General features: G+C 50.4%; 1 protein-coding gene across 1 annotated transcript in view; it reads left to right on the top strand.

The window, feature by feature from the left end:
- Positions 1–18,176, top strand: part of MAEA (macrophage erythroblast attacher, E3 ubiquitin ligase) — a 391,495-nt gene that overhangs the window by 170,495 nt on the left and 202,824 nt on the right. Inside the window, exon 4 of the mRNA XM_085642591.1 lies at positions 9,809–9,931. Within this exon, the coding sequence (XP_085498717.1) occupies positions 9,809–9,931 (123 nt within the window). The remainder of the gene's footprint in view (positions 1–9,808; positions 9,932–18,176) is intronic.

Raw genomic sequence — 18,176 nt, 5'->3', positions numbered from 1 at the left:
TGGATCAAAGCACGCCTATTCAGCAGCTTGCGCAATTGTGGTCGGTACTTTCGTAAATGGAGAATTCCAGTCCGATGTTGTGCATACACAGTCATTGGGTGATTGTACCGCGCAGTTGGCGGAGCTTCGTGCCCTAGTGCTAGCGCTAGAGTTTGCTGATCCCCGAGTCACTACCCTTATAGTGAGCGACTCCTTTTATTGTGTTCAATCTTACAACGACAACCTACATTTTTGGTCTCAGAATGACTACCATGATTCCAAAGGTAGCACGATTAAGCATAAACTGCTTTGGGTTCGAGTGGCAGATCTTAAAGAACTTCTGCCACTCGTGAATGTAATTCACACTCTTGGTCACCAACGAGTTGGTGTCCATGCTGTCGGCAACAGCCTAGCTGACGAGGCAGCAAAAACAGCAGTGGCGACATACTTAGTAGCAGCAGTTACAAGATCCAAAAGTAAGATCGATGATGACATCTTGGCAGCTATTGCTGCTACAGAGCAGGGAACGAAATTTCCGAGAGGTTTCCCTGCTCGTTACCATTATCGCTTAAGTCCTGTTAAAGTCCCATTAGTGAGGATTAATGACGTTGGTGACAGATTGATTCCCAACGCGGACTGCAGACCTTCTTTGATATTGGCGGCTCACGAGGGCATGGCGTCCGCCAATGCCGGCGTTGCAGCTACCGTATCTCTGTTACAACAACGATACTGGTGGTGCGGTTTGTATAAACAAGCCAGAGCTTATGTTCTTAATTGTGACATTTGCCAGCAGATTAAACCTTCATCTGAGGCGCGCCCACCACAAACTCAGTTGTACATATCTAATAAACCAATGGGTTGTGTTTATTTAGATCATTGCGGTCCTTTTACCTCTGATACTGCGTACAAATACATCTTGGTTGCAGTTGATTCGTGCACACATTTTCTGTGGGTGTGGCCACAAAGGAGTGCTGATTCTCGCACTGTCATAAAAGATTTGCGTGTTTTTGTTGGAAGTTTTGCATGTGGTACCTTTCATTCTGATCAGGGCCCTGCGTTCGCCTCTAAGGCGTACAAAGAAGCCATGAGAAATTTGTGGGTCTAAGTCAAATTTTCGTCTCCATACCGGCCTGAGGGTAATAGTGTAGTGGAGCGGATGAACCGTGACTTAAAGCAATCTTTGACAGCCAGAGTTTTAGGTACTGGCCAGAACTGGCTAGCCCACTTGTATGACGTGCAACGTGCACTTAGTAATCTCCCTAGAAGGTCTCTGGGTGGGCGGACCCCATACATGATGCTCTTTGGTGTACGAATGTTTGTCCCGGACCTTGATGGTCTAGACATGGCGGCGTCAGCCGCACCCTTTGACGTAGATGAACACTGTGCTGTCTTGCAGAATCTTCAGGAAGCCAGAGACAGTCTAGCGAAGGAACACTTACCCTCCTCATCTGATGCTGCGCTTCAGGTTCCGGTAGTCGGCTGGCTACCTCGAGTTGGTGATCTGGTCCGTGAAAAGGTGGAGAACAAGAAGGAGTTCGGCCCCTCTTATCGTGCACCAGTTCCAGTGCTTGGAGTACAGGGTACTAGAACAGTCATTTTACCTCCACTCCCTGGTCGAAAGGATAACAGGTACATCTCAATTGACAATGTCAAGCTACAGCGAGTGGCCGATTCTTCTTAGTATGACTCCGGCGGTTTCTTGCCCTTCGATGCTGAGAAATTCTGTTGTGGCCCGAGCTTCCAACACAGTGCCTGATGTTGCCATCGAGATGCATACCGTTACTGGTCCCTTATTGCCACCAACACCTAGTGGTCTGCCTGAAGATGTTGAGTATGCTTATCCTGCGGATGTTACGTTGCCTGTTTTACAATCCACCACAGTTGCCCACTCACAAGACTCTTTTGATTCTCATTCAATAACTTCCATTGCCCCGTCCAAAGTTTTGATTTTTGTGGCCTGGTTCAAAAGACATTTTTTAATTTGCCCTTGGACTTACATTTGGCTAGTGCTCATATGTGTTTTTTTGTTTGTCAATTGGCTTTGTGGTAGTGTTTTTTAGACTTATCAATGGACACGAAAGATCTACGATTCGACTAATTGATGGAACTTTGGCCCCCCACTCCTCATCACATATTATGAAAAGGGACCCGACTTTTGTGAACATTACTGCCTGGCCTGTACGTGATGGGATCGCTTGGGATGCCATAAAATTTCAAATTCATGGCCCCACTGAAGTAATTAATGTGCCAAATGTATTTCGTGTTTCTATGGGTGATGTCGTTAAGCAGAACATCCATTCAGATGACTGGGATGTTCAGGCCAACGAAGCACGGTTTTCTGATTTGAAATATTATGCTGCATTTGATGCTGAGGATTTGTATTTAGATACTGCTAATTATGATGAGCAATTTTGTTATCAACATTATGGCACGCATTTCCTACACAAAGCAAATACGTTTAGAAATTTTGTAAATTATGCACCATGGGAACACTGCCCCGCCCCTAGGATGGGCAGCTCTGCCACGTTGGTGGAAAAATTCACCTACTTTTCTGATTTTAGTGTGTCAAATCCGGCCTCCTTGTATTTTAAGGCTGCACCTGAGTCTGCTTCTAAAGTTAGACTGACACACACCAAATTGTTGTATTTAAAGTCCTTTATAGACGAGTTGGCAATTGGCGGGTATGATCTGTGGAAAGCTACTATCGATCTTAAATCGGTTTGGGGCTCCAAACCGTGGCAAGTACAGGGAACAGAAGCTTTGCATCGTGCCTGTCTTATCCCGAATCACATGTTATTTTTAAATTTGTCCATTTTTCAGACCACCTGTTTTGGATTGGCTACTTCTAAAAGATTAAATTCTCCCGCCGTTCCGGGTCTGGGTGCTTATCCTAATTGGGGTAATCATACGGATCTATCGCTTGCAATGTTGCAGACGTATGTTTCCAACACATCCTTCAATATTTCGGAACTGAATCCGGAAGGGTGGTTGGTGTGGCAAACGAGTTCGGATTCTTGTCAACATCGGTTTCTGGATTTAAAGCAGGGGTATACACAGGTTCGTGTAGACCCCCGTTTTGAATCTTCTCACACTGTAACTACCTACTCAGTAGGGAAGTTATGCCATTCTTGGCTGCAACATTCTTCTTTAGCATCTGTTAAACTCAATTTAGCACGATTAAACGACAAAATAGATTTGAATGATTTTGTTAAGGGTCCTGCAGTTGGCAGGTCCAAAAGATGGGTGTATGCTGTTTACAACGAAGTTTGGAAGCTATCACAAATTGAGGCTGCATCCAGATTACGTGCTATTGATCAAGCCAATGTGGAAAAGGTGTTGGCTGTTATAGATAATAGCATTAACACCCTGTCTTCCAGAATTTATACCTTAGATAATATTGTATCATCTGTGGTAGACATTGTGCAGGATGATTTGTCTGTATTGTATCATGGTCAAAATCAATTGCGTTCTGTTATGCAGTTTGCATGGACGTTGCAAACGTTAAAGGCAGGGAAAGTCCCTTGGGATTACATGAACACTTCATCTTTGTTCCTTCCTTTTAATTTAACTGCAAAACAACAGTTCATGTCCATGAAAGATGCTACATATTCATTACTACACATTGAAAAGTTAGAACCTTTGCCTTTCTCAGTTGCTGAATTGAATTTTGCTGTGTGGCTTGTACATGGGTTGATCACGTTACCGTTCCCCCTGTTTAAATTCAGTTTGTGCATGAAACATTATGCTCTAGGCAGATATGAACAACTCGGTACTGCCTTCCTGCACGAAGTTTGGCCACTCCCATTCACGTATAGATGTGTGAGAGACGGCAAGGATGTTTACTTGAAAGGTGAAGAGTGCACTTCCGCTCCAGATCACTCTGTTGTGTGTAGGCACATTCAATTGCATGGTGCATGTAATGTGCACGCCCCTAATTTAGCATGCGTCCTGAAAGGGATTCCTGTGCCAGTTATAACGCCGTCTTTTACGCTGCTTGCTAACGGTAGTTATTTGCTATTAAATAATGAAGCTTGCTGTGGGATGTTAGTGGGAATTCCCTACATAGTGACTGTATCACAGAGTAGTCTGCTGTAATAACGTCCTTTTCACACCCCCGCACGGCCGGCTCGATGTATCCATCTGGCCTTCCATTCCAACCTTGAAAGCAGAGTTCAATAAGATGAGCAGAATAAGGGCTCTATTGTCTCAAAAAGAAGTCACGTTGACTTCATCCCGGGAAACATTTGTCCTTCACGTAGCAAACACCCGCACTGAGGTGCAAGCGCTTTTGAATACTGATCTCCCCCTTCATTTTGGGACCCTGATTCAGACTATCTTTAATGCCTCGTCAACAAGTGGCATGGCTCATTTTTTTTAAATTGTGGGCTCCGGCCTCGTGACCTCCTTTCAAACTATTTTTGGTGTGATCCCGGCCTTTTTTCATTCTATTTTTTCCAGCGTCGTCGGAGGTCTCCCTTTACTTCTCGCCCTCATAGCTGGAATACTTTTGTTGATCTGCGCCCTGCGCTATGGATGCACAACTTGCGTCACACGACAGCATGTCCCGGCTGCTCCATCTTCGTAACCGGATGCTTGAATACTATGGCACTTTACCACTGGCAACTCTAAGCATAGCCTATGGATTGTCCTTCTGGTTTCCCTACTTTACTTGTGTGCAGCCCGTCTTTCATTGCCTAGATTGTCCGTTCCAATGGGCTCTGGATTTGTGTCTGTCGAACTCGGTGTCTCCTGCCCCGGATTATGATCGGCTGATGAGCCCCTTAGTGGCTCATGAGTTGGACTGTTCTGGCGTCGGGATTATGGCCTGTGGAGCAGCACATGGAGTCCTTGGGAATTGGGACATCGGAACGGCTGCGATTGACTTCTTAGCAAGAAGTTATCTTGAAGAACACGCCAGTTGTCCTCGTCTGGTGCTGGAGGCTCCGGTGGTTGAGGAGCATGTATGTTCCTTCCCCGTCCTGAACTGGATGGCAGATAATTTTGCGGAACGTTCCAATGATTCCCTCTTGGAAGCTGTTGCAACTTATTGTGCCTATACATTGATGGATTGACTTTTGTACTTTGATTTCGTCCTACGTCCTTCAATGATGTTTTTTTTTATCCTCTAAATGTTTTTTTTTACTCCTTTTTAATTTTTTCTTTATTTTTTTCTTCGAACTTTTTCACTTACCCTATATGGACTTACAGTTCATGCCCTTGGTTCCGTTCTGTCAAACTTGAACTCTGCGTTCTTGCAAGTGCGCCCCTACTGGTTAGTGGTCCGATCAAGGGGGGGGTGTAGTGAAGATTGTTATCTATATATGTACAACGCTAAGTTAGCACAACCGCGTTAGATGTTAGAAAGCCATCTTGCCGCCTTTGCTGCTTTTGCACACGACACTGTAGTCACATGTTATTAAATTGAGAAATGCTTACTCTACTTTGCTTCACATGAGAACTGTCTGTTGTTCACATCCAAAACAGTGAGCTGCGACTTTGGTCTGTACACAGTGTAAAGAAACAGTCTGGGTCGCTAGACGGTGCATGTTGTTGAGTTCAGGTTGATCGGCCCACTAGTTTAGCCATAACACGCACGCAGCTGCAAATACCTGAAAGTCGTGTGCTTTTAATATTGCAGTGTTACATGTTTTCATTGCATTCGGAAGAAGAGCTTTCCCAGGAGCAGAGCATAGCTGATCCTGTGATGTGAACTCACTGAGCTGATCTTTATGGTATGGGGTTCCCCATTCAAGCCTAGAGACCTTTTATTAGTATAATAATAATACTATTAGCTTGCTAGAGAAAGGAAGGTGTCTTAGATCCACTGTCATTTTAATATGATTACTCCTTTCATTTTCTATGGTATTGTAACTATGCTGATGGTTTTGATTTTAATCGTTTGTCTGCTTATGGTAGCCAAACTGCTGCATCTTAGGACACGAGGTTTATAAAATAAACTCTTTAAACTTTTACCGTGTCTCTGTTTATTCTGTTGTGGACTGGTATGAGAATAATTACGAAAAGGTATTTCTGATTCCCACCATTCCTGAGAAATATACTAAGTCGCTTGTTCTGGGTTGTCTATACATTGGGACCGCCGAGCTAAACCTCGGATAACGAATGGGACACTGATGCTGGCCGGATAGGGGGTTCTGGGTTCTGAGGTGAGTATTTGGTACACCACAATTCACTGAGGGCCTGGGTTCCTGCGCATAGTTCTGTGCATAAGCAGAATCCCTGCAACACAACGCCATTAAAAAGATCATTAACCAGCATTGGCATTTGATTGCAAATGAATTAGGTGACATGCCACTACCTCTGCATGCCTTCAAGAAAGGCAAAAATGTAAGGGAACATGTAGTGAAATCTCTGTTACCCACTGCAGAAAAAACCCAGGTAGCGACACTGTGGGGGATCTCACCCATTAAGGGGCACCACAAATGTGGCCAATGTAAGGCCTGCCCCATGGCGAATGTAATCAAACAATTTACACACAACAACCATACCTACACTTTGCAGGATCACAGCAACTGCAACTCATCTGGAGTGATTTACGCAATAACATGCTCATGCGACTTCATGTATATCGGCCAGACTGTTCAGAAAGTCAAAAGCCGTATCCTACAACACTGCAGCCGCATACGTTGCAGGGTACAGGGTGCCCCACTGGTTGACCACTTCTCTACTTTTGGACACACACCGGAAAGTCTTAGATGGTGGGTCATAGAAAGAGTTAAGCCCAACCTTGGGTGGGAGACTTCTCGAACATATTGAACATCCGCGAATGTAGGTGTATACACCTCCTTGACACAATAGCAAGGTGCCTCAACGAATATGAGGAAATAGGCAAACAGGTGGCAGTATTGAACAATGGCTGAACCTTATACCATGTACTTATATATTGTTTAATCTCTGAACACACATGTACAATGAACTGTAGATCTACTATGATGTATATATCGCTCTGCATATTGTATGTACTAGCACTTATTATGCGCACATTACATCCCATTTAGGATAAGACACAGGCATATGTATGAATTGGTAAAATTCAATCCGACATTGCGATGTAACTGTTCGCTTAAAAAGTTTTTAAACAACACGATCAAATGCGTCGTACACACACCAGTGTATATATGGCACCTAGATATTAAATTGTCTGTATGTTTGAATTCTAATTATTGCGTGCGCCGTATAATCACCACTGTACTGTTTGATGTGTCTTAAGTCCGTATACAATTATGCAATCATCACTGAAAATAATCTGGTTGTGTTCCATGCAGTATTGTCCATTACTTGCTGATATGGTATAATGCTATTGCCACCTATTACACCCATGCCAAGCTCCCACTCGGAAGCTCTCAGAAACACATCTCCGATTACTTGCCTGCCCGGTTTTGACGCTGGATACAGTGTTTCCTTAATTTCCAGTAACACGCAAGTAGCGTGAAGCTAACGCTCACGTAAGCGGAACGTTCCACTGAACGTCCTCGAGGCAGGCGTTGCTTTATAAACTCTGCGGTTCTCCGCTATTGCCTTTCGCACGAATCGCGGGATCAAGGAGACTGACGCTCCAGGTAATTGGCACACCACACGGCCCCCGCTGCCTCTTGTACTTGTTCAGTTTCGTTTTTAAGTCAGACAGCACCTTAACGTGTTTATGTTTGTCTGTTTATTTTTTAACTATAGTTTCTGCATTAAATGCCCAAGAACCGACTAAGTACACAAAAAGATAATCACAGTGGAAACATATTTAAAGGAATAAAAAAAGCATACATTTGTTAGTGATTCGAACAGATTTAAAGACAACACCTATTTTATGCATATATGACCATAATTTAATCGATTATCCAGAGATTCAGTCAAAAGGAAGATCAGCAATTTAAATCGGGGCCAGATACATCACAATGTCAACATATTTAAATACATATAGGTGTAAGATTCGTGATAAGTGCAAGATATTGGGGTAAGTGCAGGACGTTGTGAGGGAGGAAGGTTGCGTAAAATAGGAACATCCACAGTTTGTTGAAGAGCCTAACCTGCCACTTAAATGGCAACAAAACTTAAATCAGACAACACAAAATTAGAAAGCAGTTGTACAATCACTGACAATCTCCTGTGTTGATCGAAGACAGAAGTAAGTCGACGTTTCGACCCTTGTTAGAACCAGCAAATTGGTTTGCTTGGAGTCGGGGTCTTCATCAGGACCAAGGGAATGGGCTTACACCTAGGGGCAAGGATCAAAAATGTGTGATATAGTGAGGTGTGTCTATCATAAACATTCTGATTAAGAAAGCGAAAATAATAGAAATTACCAGCATCAGCAGCATGAATCAAGCTGGAAAATTGGGGGAGGGCCAATTAGTGCTCCTGGGAAAAAGGAAAAGAGAGACGAGGAATACCACGGAAATAGCAATTTAAAATCATAGTGTGTGACCATGAAACCAGAGTGACAAAAATACTCACCAGAAGGTGTAGTATTCCACCACTCGGTAAGTGAGTCTAGGGACGGCTGAATTGATCAGCATAAACAAGGATCCATAAATGTCCAAAGCTGAAAAAAGGGGGGGGGGGAAGAGAATTAATCTCTATCACTCGGATCAGTATTTTCTAAAAACATGTCCGAGGGCGCAGCGCATATTTAACCTAATGGGATTGATTAAAACATTAATTGCAATATGCGGGAGAAAAGAACCGACTAAAGCGGTCATACTATCCTGCACCACGGGTTAGGATTTTTGCATAGGGACATCATCCATCAGACAAAGATATACCCACAAGCCCCTTGCCTTCAAGAGAGGACGTATGCCTCCTGAACTTGTACCAGTAAGGACACCACTTGTCCTCTCCGCAAACGTTGCGGGTAAGCCGTATTAATTTGGCCAATTCGGTTACCTTGTAACCCTTGTAATTATCTATGTGCACAACCATGACACCCTATTTTATTAATTATGTAGGTGTGGAACACGGACACCACATCACTGAAGTTGGTTGCCCATCCCAGTTCTGAGGAAGACCCGCAGGCCGAGGCCCCAAGTACCCCTTGTGCCCCAAGTCGGGTCGAAACGTCGACGCCCATACCCACTAAACCTGGACCAACCCCACCCCCTGCACCCCTCATCCATGCCGTGCTAAAATAATGATGCACTCCTGGATTGCAAAATATATGTAAATAGACCTTGTGAACTACTGATGTTGTATGGCCAGGTTTACCGTGATTGATATTCTTCTATCAATCCAATCGCTGAACTGTCTTTAATTTGTTCTCTTATTTCACTTGGGATCCTCCCATTCCCTTCACTTGAGCACTCTCCTTTTGCACGTTCCCCTGGAGCAACAACTCTGTTTCTCTTTTTTTGTAAATTCGAACAATGCCGTAAGATTCCCACTGCGAGTCCAATTATGATTGAATAAATTGTTAATTTGGACATTTTTTGGTTGTTGCACATCATTATCTCGAATGTTTTAATTACTATGAGCAGACATTGCGTGAGCTCAGAAGAATTGATTTGATATAATTGATTTATACTGCATAAAGAAAGGTTTAGGACCATTGTTTTTCAATATCGAACAATTTATTTATAGGTATTTATAGGTTCAGCTGCACCATTTGCAGTTTTGAACCATATGGTCCATGGTAAATCCGGCAGTTGAAAAATGTCTGTGGTGCCCCCCTTCCCTTGATGCCCTAAGCACGTGCATATTTTGCTTAATGGTTAATCCAGCCCGGCTGCCAATATCACAAATTGTGATGCTTGTTAATAAATATTTACTGAAATTAAGCAAATGAATGTATTTTGATAGGTTTTACTTTCTTTTCTTTTGCAAGGACTTGGTAAACATAGAGATGTTCCTAACAGCTAAAGAAGTAGAAGAATCATTGGAAAGACAAGAAACTATGACTTGCTTGGCATGGTGTCATGATAACAAGTCAAGACTCAGGAAAATGAAGGTATATTCTAAGCTTTCTAAATTGTTCTCAGCATGAAATTTGTCCTTGAGAATTTTTAGAATAATCAAATTGCCATAATTATTTGTTTAATTTATTTTTTATTGTTACTGTGATGTGCTCTAGGCATTTTCAGATTAGCATGTTACATTTGATTATGTATTAATTGGTTGTAAATGTACTTGCTGTCAACTGATATTTGGAATTATAGATGATTCTGCGTGTTTTTATTTGTTGACGACTGCATGTAAACATTAAAAGTAACCGCAATCGGGCAAAGTCCCTAAGGAGCACAACATGTGATGGGTTTGATGTAATGGCATTGCCTTACTTTACTCATTGTCTGTGAGGAAGGATCAGACCCTATTTAAATGACCCAGTGACACCACCACATCTTTCTAGATGTTTCCCAACCATGATGTGGCCTACTGTGTCGTCACCAGATTTTTGCCATTCTCTGTGATATCAGTCATTGTGGTTTGTGTGTCCCTACCTGATCTTAAGTTACATTGTTGGTCATAAAGAATATTGTTTATTTCCATGAAGTTATTTACATGCCGAGTTGATATGTAATTTTTTTTTCTTTTTATGGGGAATTTAGACTTTGGATATGTGTCAGTAGTTAGCTGGAGATTTGGGGGTTAGCAGTCAGATATTTTAGTGGAGCAGGTATAGATGAATGATTTAAATCCCTTGGCACTATATTATTTCTAATTGAAGCATTCAGTTGTCTCTTTCCCTTTCAAGGTTTGATGATCACTGCTGGGCAGAGCACTAGTGGCAAGTTAGTTGTTTATTTCTTAAATACTTGCAGGACTTGTTGCTGATTCAGTTGAACAAGAGGAATATCCTGTGGGAAGATGGATTTGAATGGGCATTTGGCTTTAATATCCCAAATTTTATTAAACTTGGTGTCAAAATAATTGAGGATCTCTTCACAGTGGTCAGGGGTGGCAATTGGAGCACTTTTGTTGAAATTCTGATTTGTGACCTGAAGGAAGATTTTGAAGAGAGTGTTAGTTTGGTTAGGAATTTCAAAGACGCATCCTGTGTTCTATGCTATTTGGTCCGGGACACTATTCTGTGCTATACATACATATTGATTTTACAGTTTACATTGAAGATTGTCCTTCGGGTCTTAAAACTTTCTCCACCGATGACAAAGCTTAACTTTACACAAAGGCTATGTCTGGAGAGCAACCTGAAAAGGGCACTTGATAAGAATTCCGACTCAAACCAGTTCTGAAAGTGTAAACCGTGGATGCACATTTCCACTCTGTTTTGACTATATAAAGGTGGTCCCTACTTGTTCCAGCCCCAAGTTGTCTATGACCAGGGAAAGCAGTATAGTATTCTGCTTAGTACTCAGAGTAGTGCGTTGGAACCAGAGCTGGTGTCTACCTGACAGCCAGCTTCCCAGAGGCAAGGGAATATTGCTTGAGTCTACCTCTTGCTGTAAGGAATTTTCACATGCGTTGAACACAGAAGCCAGCCTGCCTGCCTGCTGAGATAAGGATGAAGCATGCCAACCCTACAGTAAGTATTACTTTCCAGGACAATCAAGGTGCAGCATGACCCTTGATGAGGTCTTCCAGAAGAGGAAGTCTGTGGAGAGCAATATCCTACCCCTGTGTTGGCAGGCAGCTGTCTCTCCACTTAGGGTTCCTGGTATTAACTATAGAGATTAACTGAAGGCCACAGAGCCCAGTTAGAGGCTGATCCTCAAATGGGTGGTCTGAGCCGCTGTGCCCAAAAACAAAATCACAAAAACAAAATAATGATCTGACCCACATTTGCCAGAGAAATTTTCCTGATTATTCTCTACGTCCTGTCCAATTCTCCCGCCCGCCTGCCCCGGCTAATTCTAGGGCTAATTCTACCACCTGGCCGCCCTGGTTAATTCTCCCACCCACCCGACCCGTCTCGGTTAATTCTCCCACCCACCCGACCCGTCCCGGTTAATTCTCAAACCCGCCAACCCCATCCCAGTTAATTCTCAACCCCGCCAGCCCCATCCCAGTTAATTCTCCCACCTGCCCGCACCGTCTGGGTTAATTCGACCGCCCGTCTGCCCCATCCCGGTTAACTCTCCCACCCGCTCGTCCCATCCCAGTTAACTCTCACACCCGCCCGCCCCATCCCGGTTAACTCTCCCACCCGCCTGCCCCATCCCAGTTAACTTTCCCACCCACCCGTCCGCCCCATCCCGGTTAACTTTCCCACCCGCCCGCCCCATCCCGGTTAACTTTCCCACCCGCCCGCCCCATCCCGGTTAACTTTCCCACCCGCCCGCCCCATCCCGGTTAACTTTCCCACCCGCCCGCCCCATCCCGGTTAACTTTCCCACCCGCCCGCCCCATCCCGGTTAACTTTCCCACCCGCCCGCCCCATCCCGGTTAACTTTCCCACCCGCCCGCCCCAACCCGGTTAACTCTCCCACCCGCCCGACCCAACCCGGTTAACTCTCCCACCCGCCCGCCCCAACCCGGTTAATTCTCCCACCCGCCCGCCCCAACCCGGTTAATTCTCCCACCCGCCCGCCCCAACCCGGTTAATTCTCCCACCCGCCCGCCCCAACCCGGTTAACTCTCCCGCCCGCCCGCCCCAACCCGGTTAACTCTCCCGCCCGCCCGCCCCAACCCGGTTAACTCTCCCGCCCGCCCGCCCCCTCCCGGTTAATTCTCCCACCGGCCCGCCCCCTCCCGGTTAATTCTCCCACCCGCCCGCCCCATCCCGGTTAATTCTCTGTCCCGGTTGATTCTCCCACCCATCCGCCCCAGTTGATTCTCCCACCCGCCCGGTCCCGGTTAATTCTACCATCCGCCCGCCACATCCTGGTTAATTCTCCCACCCTCCTACCCCGTTCCCGGTTAATTCCACATCCCGGTTAATTCACCCCTGTCCACCCAGTTAATTCTCCCCCCGCCTGCCCCGTTCCGGTTAATTCCACGTCCCGGTTAATTCACCCCCATCTACCCAGTTAATTCTCCCCCCCCCCCTGCCCCGTCCCAGTTAATTCTTCCAAAGTTAATTCTTCCCCCACCCCAGTTAATTCTTCCCCCCCACCTGCCCGTCCTAGTTAATTCTTCCCCCCACCCGCCCACCCCAGTTAATTCTTCCCCCCACCCGCCCACCCCAGTTAATTCTTCCCCCCACCCGCCCACCCCAGTTAATTCTTCCCCCCACCCGCCCACCCCAGTTAATTCTTCCCCCCCCACCCGCCCACCCCAGTTAATTCTTCCCCCCACCCGCCCACCCCAGTTAATTCTTCCCCCCACCCGCCCACCCCAGTTAATTCTTCCCCCCCACCCGCCCACCCCAGTTAATTCTTCCCCCCACCCGCCCACCCCAGTTAATTCTTCCCCCCACACGCCCACCCCAGTTAATTCTTCCCCCCACACGCCCACCCCAGTTAATTCTTCCCCCCACACGCCCACCCCAGTTAATTCTTCCCCCCACACGCCCACCCCAGTTAATTCTTCCCCCCCCGCCCGCCCCAGTTAATTCTTCCCCCCCACCCGCCCGCCCCAGTTAATTCTTCCCCCCCACCCGCCCGCCCCAGTTAATTCTTCCCCCCCACCCGCCCGCCCCAGTTAATTCTTCCCCCCACCCGCCCGCCCCAGTTAATTCTTCCCCCCACCCGCCCGCCCCAGTTAATTCTTCCCCCCACCCGCCCGCCCCAGTTAATTCTTCCCCCCACCCGCCCCAGTTAATTCTTCCCCCCACCCGCCCGCCCCAGTTAATTCTTCCCCCCACCTGCCCGCCCCAGTTAATTCTTCCCCCCACTCGCCCGCCCCAGTTAATTCTCCCCCCCACCCGCCCGCCCCAGTTAATTCTCCCCCCCACCCGCCCGCCCCAGTTAATTCTTCCCCCCCCTGCCCGCCCCAGTTAATTCTTCCCCCCCCACCCGCCCACCCCAGTTAATTCTTCCCCCCACCCGCCCGCCCCAGTTAATTCTTCCCCCCACCCACCCACCCCTTCCCTGTTTCTTCTCCCCACCCACCCACCCCTTCCCTGTTTCTTCTCCCCACCCACCCACCCCTTCCCTGTTTCTTCTCCCCACCCACCCACCCCTTCCCTGTTTCTTCTCCCCACCCACCCACCCCTTCCCTGTTTCTTCTCCCCACCCACCCACCCCTTCCCTGTTTCTTCTCCCCACCCACCCACCCCTTCCCTGTTTCTTCTCCCCACCCACCCACCCCTTCCCTGTTTCTTCTCCCCACCCACCCACCCCTTCCCTGTTTCTTCTCCCCACCCACCCACCCCTTCCCTGTTTCTTCTCCCCACCCACCCACCCCTTCCCTGTTTCTTCTCCCCACCCACCCACCCCTTCCCTGTTTCTTCTCCCCACCCACCCACCCCTTCCCTGTTTCTTCTCCCCACCCACCCACCCCTTCCCTGTTTCTTCTCCCCACCCACCCACCCCTTCCCTGTTTCTTCTCCCCACCCACCCACCCCTTCCCTGTTTCTTCTCCCCACCCACCCACCCCTTCCCTGTTTCTTCTCCCCACCCACCCACCCCTTCCCTGTTTCTTCTCCCCACCCACCCACCCCTTCCCTGTTTCTTCTCCCCACCCACCCACCCCTTCCCTGTTTCTTCTCCCCACCCACCCACCCCTTCCCTGTTTCTTCTCCCCACCCACCCACCCCTTCCCTGTTTCTTCTCCCCACCCACCCACCCCTTCCCTGTTTCTTCTCCCCACCCACCCACCCCTTCCCTGTTTCTTCTCCCCACCCACCCACCCCTTCCCTGTTTCTTCTCCCCACCCACCCACCCCTTCCCTGTTTCTTCTCCCCACCCACCCACCCCTTCCCTGTTTCTTCTCCCCCACCCACCCACCCCTTCCCTGTTTCTTCTCCCCCACCCACCCACCCCTTCCCTGTTTCTTCTCCCCCCACCCACCCACCCCTTCCCTGTTTCTTCTCCCCCCACCCACCCACCCCTTCCCTGTTTCTTCTCCCCCCACCCACCCACCCCTTCCCTGTTTCTTCTCCCCCCACCCACCCACCCCTTCCCTGTTTCTTCTCCCCCCACCCACCCACCCCTTCCCTGTTTCTTCTCCCCCCACCCACCCACCCCTTCCCTGTTTCTTCTCCCCCCACCCACCCCTTCCCTGTTTCTTCTCCCCCCACCCACCCACCCCTTCCCTGTTTCTTCTCCCCCCACCCACCCACCCCTTCCCTGTTTCTTCTCCCCCCCACCCACCCCTTCCCTGTTTCTTCTCCCCCCCACCCACCCCTTCCCTGTTTCTTCTCCCCCCCACCCACCCCTTCCCTGTTTCTTCTCCCCCCCACCCACCCCTTCCCTGTTTCTTCTCCCCCCCACCCACCCCTTCCCTGTTTCTTCTCCCCCCCACCCACCCCTTCCCTGTTTCTTCTCCCCCCCACCCACCCCTTCCCTGTTTCTTCTCCCCCCCACCCACCCCTTCCCTGTTTCTTCTCCCCCCCACCCACCCCTTCCCTGTTTCTTCTCCCCCCCACCCACCCCTTCCCTGTTTCTTCTCCCCCCACCCACCCCTTCCCTGTTTCTTCTCCCCCCACCCACCCCTTCCCTGTTTCTTCTCCCCCCCACCCACCCCTTCCCTGTTTCTTCTCCCCCCCACCCACCCCTTCCCTGTTTCTTCTCCCCCCCACCCACCCCTTCCCTGTTTCTTCTCCCCCCCACCCACCCCTTCCCTGTTTCTTCTCCCCCCCACCCACCCCTTCCCTGTTTCTTCTCCCCCCCACCCACCCCTTCCCTGTTTCTTCTCCCCCCCACCCACCCCTTCCCTGTTTCTTCTCCCCCCCCACCCACCCCTTCCCTGTTTCTTCTCCCCCCCACCCACCCCTTCCCTGTTTCTTCTCCCCCCCACCCACCCCTTCCCTGTTTCTTCTCCCCCCCACCCACCCCTTCCCTGTTTCTTCTCCCCCCCACCCACCCCTTCCCTGTTTCTTCTCCCCCCCCACCCACCCCTTCCCTGTTTCTTCTCCCCCCCCACCCACCCCTTCCCTGTTTCTTCTCCCCCCCCACCCACCCCTTCCCTGTTTCTTCTCCCCCCCCACCCACCCCTTCCCTGTTTCTTCTCCCCCCCCACCCACCCCTTCCCTGTTTCTTCTCCCCCCCACCCACCCCTTCCCTGTTTCTTCTCCCCCCCCACCCACCCCTTCCCTGTTTCTTCTCCCCCCCCACCCACCCCTTCCCTGTTTCTTCTCCCCCCCACCCACCCCTTCCCTGTTTCTTCTCCCCCCCACCCACCCCTTCCCTGTTTCTTCTCCCCCCCACCCACCCCTTCCCTGTTTCTTCTCCCCCCCCACCCACCCCTTCCCTGTTTCTTCTCCCCCCCCACCCACCCCTTCCCTGTTTCTTCTCCCCCCCCACCCACCCCTTCCCTGTTTCTTCTCCCCCCCCACCCACCCCTTCCCTGTTTCTTCTCCCCCCCCACCCACCCCTTCCCTGTTTCTTCTCCCCCCCCACCCACCCCTTCCCTGTTTCTTCTCCCCCCCACCCACCCCTTCCCTGTTTCTTCTCCCCCCCACCCACCCCTTCCCTGTTTCTTCTCCCCCCCACCCACCCCTTCCCTGTTTCTTCTCCCCCCCCCCACCCACCCCTTCCCTGTTTCTTCTCCCCCCCCACCCACCCCTTCCCTGTTTCTTCTCCCCCCCCACCCACCCCTTCCCTGTTTCTTCTCCCCCCCCACCCACCCCTTCCCTGTTTCTTCTCCCCCCCACCCACCCCTTCCCTGTTTCTTCTCCCCCCCACCCACCCCTTCCCTGTTTCTTCTCCCCCCCACCCACCCCTTCCCTGTTTCTTCTCCCCCCCACCCACCCCTTCCCTGTTTCTTCTCCCCCCCACCCACCCCTTCCCTGTTTCTTCTCCCCCCCACCCACCCCTTCCCTGTTTCTTCTCCCCCCCACCCACCCCTTCCCTGTTTCTTCTCCCCCCCACCCACCCCTTCCCTGTTTCTTCTCCCCCCCACCCACCCCTTCCCTGTTTCTTCTCCCCCCCACCCACCCCTTCCCTGTTTCTTCTCCCCCCCCACCCACCCCTTCCCTGTTTCTTCTCCCCCCCACCCACCCCTTCCCTGTTTCTTCTCCCCCCCACCCACCCCTTCCCTGTTTCTTCTCCCCCCCACCCACCCCTTCCCTGTTTCTTCTCCCCCCCACCCACCCCTTCCCTGTTTCTTCTCCCCCCCACCCACCCCTTCCCTGTTTCTTCTCCCCCCCACCCACCCCTTCCCTGTTTCTTCTCCCCCCCCACCCACCCCTTCCCTGTTTCTTCTCCCCCCCCACCCACCCCTTCCCTGTTTCTTCTCCCCCCCACCCACCCCTTCCCTGTTTCTTCTCCCCCCCCACCCACCCCTTCCCTGTTTCTTCTCCCCCCCCACCCACCCCTTCCCTGTTTCTTCTCCCCCCACCCCCCCTTCCCTGTTTCTTCTCCCCCCCACCCACCCCTTCCCTGTTTCTTCTCCCCCCCACCCACCCCTTCCCTGTTTCTTCTCCCCCCCCACCCACCCCTTCCCTGTTTCTTCTCCCCCCCACCCACCCCTTCCCTGTTTCTTCTCCCCCCCACCCACCCCTTCCCTGTTTCTTCTCCCCCCCACCCACCCCTTCCCTGTTTCTTCTCCCCCCCACCCACCCCTTCCCTGTTTCTTCTCCCCCCCACCCACCCCTTCCCTGTTTCTTCTCCCCCCCCACCCACCCCTTCCCTGTTTCTTCTCCCCCCCCACCCACCCCTTCCCTGTTTCTTCTCCCCCCCCACCCACCCCTTCCCTGTTTCTTCTCCCCCCCACCCACCCCTTCCCTGTTTCTTCTCCCCCCCCACCCACCCCTTCCCTGTTTCTTCTCCCCCCCACCCACCCCTTCCCTGTTTCTTCTCCCCCCCACCCACCCCTTCCCTGTTTCTTCTCCCCCCCACCCACCCCTTCCCTGTTTCTTCTCCCCCCCCACCCACCCCTTCCCTGTTTCTTCTCCCCCCCCACCCACCCCTTCCCTGTTTCTTCTCCCCCCCACCCACCCCTTCCCTGTTTCTTCTCCCCCCCCACCCACCCCTTCCCTGTTTCTTCTCCCCCCCCACCCACCCCTTCCCTGTTTCTTCTCCCCCCCCACCCACCCCTTCCCTGTTTCTTCTCCCCCCCACCCACCCCTTCCCTGTTTCTTCTCCCCCCCCACCCACCCCTTCCCTGTTTCTTCTCCCCCCCACCCACCCCTTCCCTGTTTCTTCTCCCCCCCACCCACCCCTTCCCTGTTTCTTCTCCCCCCCCACCCACCC

This window comes from Triturus cristatus, chromosome 2_2 (assembly GCF_964204655.1).
Source record: "Triturus cristatus chromosome 2_2, aTriCri1.1, whole genome shotgun sequence".
Lineage (NCBI taxonomy): Eukaryota > Metazoa > Chordata > Amphibia > Caudata > Salamandridae > Triturus > Triturus cristatus.
Note: the sequence above shows the minus strand (reverse complement) of the source record. Positions and strands in the feature narration are given on the sequence as shown.